At 37.9% G+C, this 9,983-nt stretch overlaps 1 protein-coding gene across 1 annotated transcript; it reads left to right on the top strand.

The window, feature by feature from the left end:
* The first annotated feature begins 1,537 nt into the window (after positions 1–1,537).
* On the top strand, positions 1,538–9,589 carry LOC105948230 (alpha-1-antitrypsin). Its single transcript, XM_031892092.1, has 5 exons — positions 1,538–1,756; positions 3,169–3,814; positions 5,624–5,894; positions 8,922–9,069; positions 9,373–9,589. The coding sequence occupies exons 2-5, from the start codon at positions 3,190–3,192 to the stop codon at positions 9,565–9,567; spliced, it is 1,239 nt and encodes a 412-aa protein (XP_031747952.1). The 5' UTR covers positions 1,538–1,756; positions 3,169–3,189; the 3' UTR covers positions 9,568–9,589.
* The last annotated feature ends 394 nt before the right edge of the window (positions 9,590–9,983 follow it).

Raw genomic sequence — 9,983 nt, 5'->3', positions numbered from 1 at the left:
CCTAGCTCAATGAAATGTTTAGCAACTGGCTTGGAAGTTTTCCCATCCCTGCACTGCATTTAGGGATGGGAATACCATGTGTAAACCATCAGGCAGGGATGCAATGGAGCTGTGAACACAAAATTCATACAAAGACAAAAGATCCTCTACACTCACCCATTATCAAAATAAACAGGACATTAAGATATTCTGTACATTAAGCTACTAAAAATGCCCTCCCCTTTAAGCAAAACAGTGATTGTTTGTCCATACACAATAATACATTCAAGCCAACTCCCTTGTCTGGCCAGACCTAAAGAGGAGGGCATTAATGTAATAAATGCGTGCAGAGGATTTCTTGCCTTTGCATGAATTTTGTGGTTACAGACTTATTGAACCCCTGTTTAATGGTTACAAAGTTAGCTGTGAGAACAAATTTCTTGTTTGATATAGTTTTTACAGGAGCAGGGGCCAGCTCCATGTTGTAGCTCCCACCCTTCCCAGCTACACTCAGGTGATCACAGTGGTGGGCAATAAAAAGGGAAGCCATTTGGCTTTGGAAAGCAAGTTGCAAGTAAAACTTAGTCCCTGTGAAAAAAGTACAATGTTGTAAGAGAATTCTTAAAAAAACTATATGGTATTAATTTATCATGCTTAGTCTCGGTATAATATTAAATGATTAAATATAGATATTGATTGAGTTATTACATTATTTCAGAACTAATCATTCCAAATCAATCTACATTGTAAATGAATTATATTTGTTATTTGGAAAGATAAAGACCAAACTTCTATTTTATCTTTAGGGGGGGGTCACACAAAGCTCAGATCCGCTTCTCTCAGCCCTGTGTTTTTCCATCAGGCTGAGAGAAGCTTTCCTACGCCGCCCATTTGCCTGCACTGAAAACTACAGAATCTGCTTCAGTGCAGCCACACATGGCGGCGTCTGCCAAAAAATGCCTGATTTTGCTTTTTAAAGGCATACCTACGCTCTGCCGCGTGTGGCTTCACTGAGGCGGATTCTGTAGTTTTCAGTGCAGGCAAATGGGTGGCGTAGAACAGCAGATCCTCTTCTCTAAGCCTGATGGGAACAACGCAGGGCTAAGAGAAGCAGATCTGTGCTTTGAGTGACCTCACCCTGAGAATCAAAAACTCTTTTTTTACTTAATCTTAATTAAGCTGTGGACTTTGATTAAAGATTTGAGTTGGGGATATGTTGTACAGTCTATCCTACACAGGTCTTTATGGTGATTATTTTTTTAACTGCTCCAAGCAAGTTTGATGTGTAAGCTATACAGTGCTGTAATATCTGTATTCTGAATATCAATTTTCACACAAACTTACATGGAAAACTTTCCCTTCTACATACAGCATGAATGGCTTGTTAGAATTCTGCTTTTCTGTTCATATTTATTAAATGTAATAAAATAGTTACATGGCGTAGGGTATTTAACCTCTTGATCCAAATCAAATGTTATCCAAATCTTGTTCCTGAATCTGCAAACAACAAACAAAGGCCAACTGCAGAACAAGTAAAAAATTGACAGGCTAGCAGATTGCACATGGGGTTACCGGGGCCATCAGTACGAGTTGGATTAGAAGGTTTCAAAATTCTCTCTCCTTATTTATTTAGCACTTACATTTGGCTTCCCAATAAATTTTGCTTTAGATTTACATAAAAAATTATTGTGAAACAACCGGGAACAAGGTATAAAGAACCACCACCTCCACTTTAAAGAAAAAGCACTTTTGCTGAAGAGGATATTTACCCTTGACGGTATTTCCATTATCACTTGTATAGCGATATTAGGAAGCCAGATGTCATTTATAAATAAATGTTAATAATAATAATAATAATGTAGCATGTTTTGTGCACTCTAGCAAAGAGAATTGCATGCGCAGGTGTAGAAATGTCTCTGTACTAATGTGAATGTTTTACCATTAGGGGCAGATGAGGGTTAATGTTGCATAGAATAATGTACTAAAAACTACCATTTTCTATTGCCTTTAACTCTTATGCTCCACCATCTAGAAGAATAGATTCAATGTTTAATTTTAGAAAAATATTTTCAGCAGTGTGGTTTGTTCTTGAGAAACTATGGGTGACAATTATTTAAATTGTGACCAAATTTTGTTTGCCACAGTCTTGCAAATAGTTTTAGAAATATTGCAAATCAGCTCATTATGATTAATTTGGAGTAAAATTGCAGTAAGTTACAAATCACATTTTTCCATGCATGGATGCTGGAGATACGCGCTCTATTGGCTTCTATGCCATCTCCGCAGATTTTAGTTTGTTTGATTTAAAATCTGTTTTTTGTGATCATATTTTTAACTTACTCAAAAAAGTAACTTACTCAAAACTTACTCAAAAAAGTATAAAAAGGACAATGTCCTGCAATGTTAAAGAGATTTACAAGTAGAGTTTTGCTGCAGTTCTGTTTGACTGGGATTTTTGTGCTGAGTTTAAGGGAATTGTGTGATTTCCAACTGCTTCCTGTCAGTGGTTTATGGCACAGTGTTCCTCATAGCCCCACACTGACTTTCACAATCAGCTGCTCTAGGTGCCAGTGCCCTGGGTTATCAAAGTTTATCAATGTCTTTCAGCATATTTTAGTAGGAGACGTGGGACATTTTTTAGCAACAGGGAAAAATAAGTCAGAAAAGTAAAACTAATTATCAATACATTATTTGCGTAGAGGCAATATCCTATAAGCAATTGCTTTGGCAACCAGCCATATCTAATGCTTTAAACCTAATTTCTTTAAGTGTTAAGTGTACATTCTTACCATGCTTTAAAATATGACCACCACCAAGGTCTCACACGTTACTGTAGTGTAGACTTTTAAACCTTAATTTAAGATATTACAGATGGCCTTCTCATCTCAGACATAGGCACCCAGAGTAACATAATATTATCTATTAATGATTACATTTTTCTGATCTGGGATTATGTTATAAAAGGTGCAAAGTTTGCTACCTATACCAAAGTCACCTATAGCAACCTGGAATAGTATTTACTGGTCACCTGTTTAAAACCAAACAGCTTATTGGTTGTTACATATACACTCACATACATACATGCATACATGCATACACTGCATGTAAGGTACTTAAGGCATAAACCAAGGAAGTTTTGGTGTTTTGTTTAAAGCAGTTTAATAACCATTATACCCAATATATCCACAGGTTTAATCTTCAAAAGAAGATATGAAAACTCTATTTCTGTTTGTGATATTGTTGCCTGTGATGTTCGCTACAGAACACAGCCTCTTTAACAAAACAAATCTCAAGATGAAGGAGGAACACCATGAACACAAAATCAGAGAGGCACAAGAAACAATAATACAAGCAAACAGGCATTTTGCTATAAATATGTTTAAACATATTGCTTCTGAATCCCCAAAAAACATTGTTTTTTCTCCTGTTTCTATTTATGCAGCCTTTGCCATGTTATCTATTGGTGCTAGATCTAAAACAGAGAGAGGAATTCTAGAAAGTCTGAGTTTCAACCAAACCCATTACCCAGACCAAATTCATCCAGGCTTTAAAGATTTTCTCTTAGCATTAAATAAGCCAAAACCCAATCTACAGGTCAGCACTGGCAATGTCCTTTTTGTTAAAGATAAGCTTGAAATACTAAAAAGCTTTTTGCAGAAAGTGAAACATCACTACCAGGCAGAGATTTTTACCTCTAACTTCAAAAACCCTAAAGAAGCCAAGGAACAAATCAATGACTATGTAAAGAACAAAACCAATGGGAAGATAGAGGAGCTGGTGCAAGACCTTGATATTGAAACTCAGCTTCTTGTCATCAACTACATTTTGTTTGAAGGTAAATCAATATATTTATTTTACATATATTTATATATTTTATATATAAAAATATAATATATTTTATATATTGAAACAGTTATTTAGTATTCCTGCTATGTAGAGCTTACATTACATTGCTGGTGTCTGAGGTACAGGGAGAATAACTGACTTGCTATAGGGAACTGAAATAGGAGACCTGACCAGGACAGGAATCCAGGTCTATCCAGTGACTTACCCACTGCAACATTTCAGTGAAAGGGCCACCCTATGATTTAATAATGGATAGTCAGCTGCAATTTTCTAGGTCAAGGGGTTATATAATGCTAAAACCAAATATAAATGCAAGTCTCATTTTCTTATAAAATTACCTCGAAATTTTACAAGTGAAGGTTTAATCAGGAACACAGCTGGATCACTAAATTTGCAGTTTCTGGTCAATATGTGCTGTTGAGATAGGTGAACCAAATAGTAAATTAAGTAAAGGGAAAAAAAGCCAGGAAAAAAAAAAGGAAGGAAGGTAAAACAGAATGACATGTTGAAGAAAGAAGTATACAATACATGAGAGGGGAAGAGGAATTACACAGAAAGAAATAAAGGAAAAGATGGCAACTAGCAGGGCATACATACTGGAATATAGGCAGGGGGACAGTATGGAGGAATAAGACATGGAGAGGGGGGGATGAGAGAAGTGAAACAATGGACAATAGAAAATATAGTACAGGTTTGGGACCTGGTATCCAAAATGTTTGGGACCTGGGGTTTTCCAGATAAGTAGTCTTTCTGGATAAGGGGTCTTTACGTAATTTGGATCTCCATAACCTAAGTCTGCTAAAAATCATTTAAATATTGAATAAACCCAATAGGGTTGTTTTACCTCCATAAGGATTCATTATATCTTAGTTTGGATCAAGTACAAGGCACTGTTTTATTATTACAGAGAAAAAGGAAATCATTTTTAAAAATTAGAGTCTATGGGAGATGGCCTGGATAACGGGTTTCCGCATAAGGGATCCCATACCTGTACTTAGAATTTACAAATATGTAGCAATATTTTATCTCTTTATTTTGGGGGGGACAATAATTAAATGTTGTTCCTTTTTCAAACTGTTTTACTTAAATTTTAAATTCCCACCTAACACTCTTCATCAGATCTTTATTTATCTGTTTATTGGTGCAGTTTCTATATACTGTGCCAAAGATAATCAGCATAAAAAGCTGTAAACTGACATTGAGATTTGAGAGGGGTCCAGTGTCGGACTGAGATGGCAGGGGCCCACCAGAAATCCCTGGACAATGGGCCCACTCTCAAAATTTTAATTCCTCCTCTCCTCCCCTTAAAACTCTTTATTCTCTTAGTCTCTTTTCTCTACATGCTATACTCTATTCTTCCATCCATCAAGCTTCCTTGTTCCCATACAGAAATAGGGAATGACCATGAAATTGGCTAAATAGTTAGAAGCAAGAGCCTGGCACATGGGCCCACCGGGAGTTTTCCTGGTATCCTGGCGGGCCAGTCCGACACTGGAGGTGGTCTCAAGATCTTGCCTGCATAAAATAAGCATGTAAATAGTCCTTCTTTGCATAGCTGTTATAGATACCTGTAGAACATGTACTTTTTACTTTACCTTAGCTCTTTATCATGTCCAAAGCTCTAAAGTCCATTCTGCTCATTTTTGCAGAAAGAACGAGACGAAAGGCACAAGGTTTTCTCTGACTCTAAATAGTGCTTTTTCAGACATGTACTTTACTGTACATTGCTCTATTTTTCAAATACCTGTTTCATTTTCAGACACACAACTGTAAAATGATATCTGCTTTGTTATGGCAGGAAAATGGGAATCACCTTTCAGTCCTGAATCAACACATCAAAGTAAGTTCTCTATTGATAATGCTACAACTGTGGAGGTTCCAATGATGTCCCGCACAGGCATCTATAACATTTATGAGGACAATAAGATTCCATGCATTGTTTTTCAACTGCCATACAAGGATAATGCTACCATGTTGCTCATTGTACCAAAACTGGGAAAATTACAAGAAGTTGAAGAGGCATTGTCTGACGAAACAATAACAAGATGGGAAAGTTCAGGGGCTAAAAGGTAAACCCAATAATTAAGTTTGAGTTGCTTCATTTGTGCAACACAATGTATAATTAACTACAGCTTAATATAACAATCCCCATACAGGGGAGAATAGAGAGAGAATCAGTTACAACTACATGAATAATTTTATGTACAGCTATGGGACCTGTTATCCATAATGCTCCAACCCTGGGATTTTCCAGATAAGAGAGTTTTCCGAAATTTGGATCTCCATACCTTAAGGGGCTGATTTACTAACCCACGAATCCGACCCGAATTGGAAAAGTTCCGACTTGAAAACGAACATTTTGCGACTTTTTCGTATGTTTTGCGATTTTTTCGGATTCTGTACGAATTTTTCGTTACCAATACGATTTTTGCGTAAAAACGCGAGTTTTTCGTATCCATTACGAAAGTTGCGTAAAAAGTTGCGCATTTTTCGTAGCGTTAAAACTTACGCGAAAAGTTGCGCATTTTTCGTAGCGTTAAGTTTTACCTTTACCTTAACGCTACGAAAAATGCGCAACTTTTCGCGTAAGTTTTAACGCTACGAAAAATGCGCAACTTTTTACACAACTTTCGTAATGGATAGGAAAACTCGCGTTTTTACGCAAAAATCGTATTGGTAACGAAAAATTCGTAAAGAATCCGAAAAAATCGCAAAACATACGAAAAAATCGCAAAATACCGATCATTACGAAAAAAACGCAATCGGACTCCATTCGACCCGTTCGTGGGTAAGTAAATCAGCCCCTAAGTCTACTAAAAAATAATTGAATCATTAATTAAATCCAATAGGCTTGTTTTGCCTCCATTAAAGGGGTTGTTCACCTTTAAATTAACTTTTAGTATGATATAGAGATCGTCATTCTGAGATAATTTGCAATTGGTCTTATCTTTTTATTATTTTTGTTTTTTAATTATTTAGCTTTTTGTTCAGCAGGTCTCCAGTTTGGCAATGTACAGCTATCTGGTTGCTAGGGTACAATATACCCTAGCAACCAGTGGCTTGAAAAAAGACATGAATATGAATAGAGAAGAGCCTAAATAGAAAGATAAGTAATAAAAAGTAACAATAACATTGTAGCCACACTGAGAAATAGTATTTTGTCTGCTAGGGTCAGTGACCCTTGTTTGAAAACTGGAAAAATAGGAAGTCAAATAATTCTAAAACTATACAAATTAAAAGATGAAGACCAATTGAAAAGTTGCTAAGAATAGGACATTCTATAACATACTAAGGATTCATTATATCTTAGTTGGGATCAAGTACAATGCACTAGGGAAAAGGGAATCATATTTAAAAGTTTTAATTATTTGCTTAAAATAGAGTCTATGGGAGGTGGCCCTCCCTTAATTCGGAGCTCTCTGTTAAATGGGTTTCAAGATAACGGATCCCAAACCTATACTTGAAAGTAGATCTTTTACCCGTAGCTATCAGAATAACTCAGTGTTGCTGAATATGTGGCCCTGTAGGGAAATGTTTTATATTTTTTCTCGTTTGAAGTGAAATTTGCATGCTATATCTGACCATTTAAAATGATTGCATTACCTTGTGGAATAATTTATAACCTCTATGTTAATGGTAGAGGAAAGGGGATGCCAATTTGTTAGACACCATCCAGTGACTATACTCACTTCACTAAAAAAGGTACTGCCCTGGGATAATATTAGTCAGGGCTGCACCACCACCTTCTCCTGTCCCCTTGTAGCTGTGTACATACACAGTAATATAAAATTGGAACTCAGGTGCGTAAAAGCCTAGGACTGTGGCAAAGATCCCAGGGTAAGTAGGGCCAAAACTAGGGGTAGGCAGAAAATTTTGCAATGCACATTCTTAGGGTGCAAAGGTGGGGGCACACGCTGGGCCCCCACTTCTTCTGCCTGAATTCCCCTTGGTTCGGCCCTTCTATCTGGAGCACGTAATCACCACACTCGTTGATATGCTCCTGTCTTGATGTGTGGGGATCTTACTGTGTATGTACACAGCCACAAGGGGACAGGAGAAAAGATGGTGGTGCGGCCCAAGGTGTCAACCAGGGAAGGGGGCTTGGGGGTGATTGAGAGGGGGGCTTGCCTAGGGTGCCCACAGCTGTAGGGACTGTAACATGACTGCGTGGCCCTCACTATTTGTATTTTGTATTTGCTTTTAATATAGATAAAAGATAGTTAAGCTCTACGGGGCAGGGACCTCCATCCTCTTGTGTCTTTCAGCGCCGGATTTGTAGTGGGGACGCCCCGAGGCCGCCCCCATTTGGCGCCCCCTATCCCCCCCCGCCGCGCCAATACGCATGCATGAAGCCCCCCTTCCCCCGCCCGCCGAGTGAACGCGCATGCGCAAGCGCCAAAGTTGAAGCTCCCATACGGAGCTGTGGGGAGAGTTCCCCATTGCTCCGTATGGGAGCAAAATGTTAAAATTTGCCTGCAGCGGGGCGGCATGCCGCCCCTATGCTTGTGTCGCCCTAGTCCCAGGCCTTTGTGGCCTCGCCACAAATCCGGGCCTGGTGTCTTTGACTCTTAACTTATTGCAACTGTAACTGTATCTTGTATTTATTTGTATTTATTGTTATACTTTGTATTTATCTATTATCTTATTAACCCCCTGTTTGTATTAATGTATTCTACTGTACAGCGCTGCGTACATAAGTAGCGCTTTATAAATAAAAATATACATACATACATACATACATACATACACTAGAATAGTCCCCAATGCCAGTGCCTTTTTCAGCAAAGATAAGCGCCTGGGTCTGAAGAAAGCAATTATAATCACTTTGTGCCTAACAAAGTGGCATTCCCCCAGTAATCAACCCTTTCCTTTAAATGCACAAAGTTTTCATATCACTGCACTTAGATTTGTTCAAACATAGTTTAGTCTAATGCTCAGCTCCTGAACAACAGACAGAACAAAAGTTGAATTTGGCCTTCTCTGACTCTTGTCTTTTATACACAGATCCACTGTACCCCCTTTCTTTTAGCCAGGAACTGTAACTGCATATTATTTCCTTACACGTGCATTGAATTCTGGCTTCTTCTTGTCTTTAGACGGATAGAGATTAATATGCCGAAGTTCTCAACCAGCTCTTCTCTTAAACTGAAAAAGATTCTCAGTGATATGGGAATGAGCATTATATTCACAGATGAGGCAGATTTCTCTGGAATTACAGAAGATGTCAATCTCAAAGTGTCAAAAGTATGTAACAAAGAGTTGGTGTAAATATTATTGAATTTTTATATACATTTTTCACTTACACTATGAATTTCTGAACACTGCTTAAAGGGGTAGTTAATTTATAAACTAACTTTTATGTATGGCATAGCCAATGGCAGAACCCATAGGTGACATAATCCTGCATACTATATATTTTACTTAAGGTGTACATCAGGTTTTTTTCTGAATATTGTCACTAAAAGGTAGACAAGAGTTTAGAGCCTCTTGAGCAAGTTTTTCTTTTACCCTGCAAATGGTATCTAACTAGCTGTCATTGTTTTCTAGGTTATCCATAAAGCTATTCTGAATGTTAACGAGGAAGGAACAGAAGCGGCTGCAGCCACAGCCACAATTGAAACTGTGCCTATCATGTTATATCCCTCCTACAGTGTTGACAGGCCATTCCTGGCGTTACTCTACTGCAAAGACACAAAGACAATACTCTTTATGTCCAGAGTTGTCAACCCACTAGAGAAATAAATATACAATTTCAGCAATGAGATATAATGTGTACACTTTTTTTTGAATGAAATATACCTCAGCAGCCTTGGCTAAATTCTGACATGGATGTGTCAGGGACGTATATGGTTGACAAAGTTTGGTTACCCATCTTTGGCTTTTGTGTAAGAAATCAATTACTATTGCCAGGACTTGATAACTACTGTTAGGTACTCCCCCTAGTGTTATTAAACTGTAGAGCCGGCTGGGCTGACCAGAGTAAAGGAAGCTGACAGACATTAAAAGAAAGTAGATACAAGTTCAGGCTATAGACGTGGTTATGGCACACACCAGACAAAAAACAAGCAATAGAGGATAGACCAATGTTAAATCAGGGACAGTAGTAAAATAGGGGACACACAAAACAATAAACGTGGCCACACACGTGGCGATTTTAG

Source organism: Xenopus tropicalis, chromosome 8 (genome assembly GCF_000004195.4).
Source record: "Xenopus tropicalis strain Nigerian chromosome 8, UCB_Xtro_10.0, whole genome shotgun sequence".
Lineage (NCBI taxonomy): Eukaryota > Metazoa > Chordata > Amphibia > Anura > Pipidae > Xenopus > Xenopus tropicalis.
This window is presented reverse-complemented; position numbering and strand designations above follow the sequence as displayed.

Coding starts and splice junctions, on each gene's coding strand:
- LOC105948230 (XM_031892092.1), top strand. CDS start 3,190: ATGAAAACTCTATTTCTGTTTGTGATATTGTTGCCTGTGATGTTCGCT. Junction 3,815..5,623: donor CAACTACATTTTGTTTGAAG/GTAAATCAATAT, acceptor TTGTTATGGCAG/GAAAATGGGAATCACCTTTC. Junction 5,895..8,921: donor GAAAGTTCAGGGGCTAAAAG/GTAAACCCAATA, acceptor TCTTGTCTTTAG/ACGGATAGAGATTAATATGC.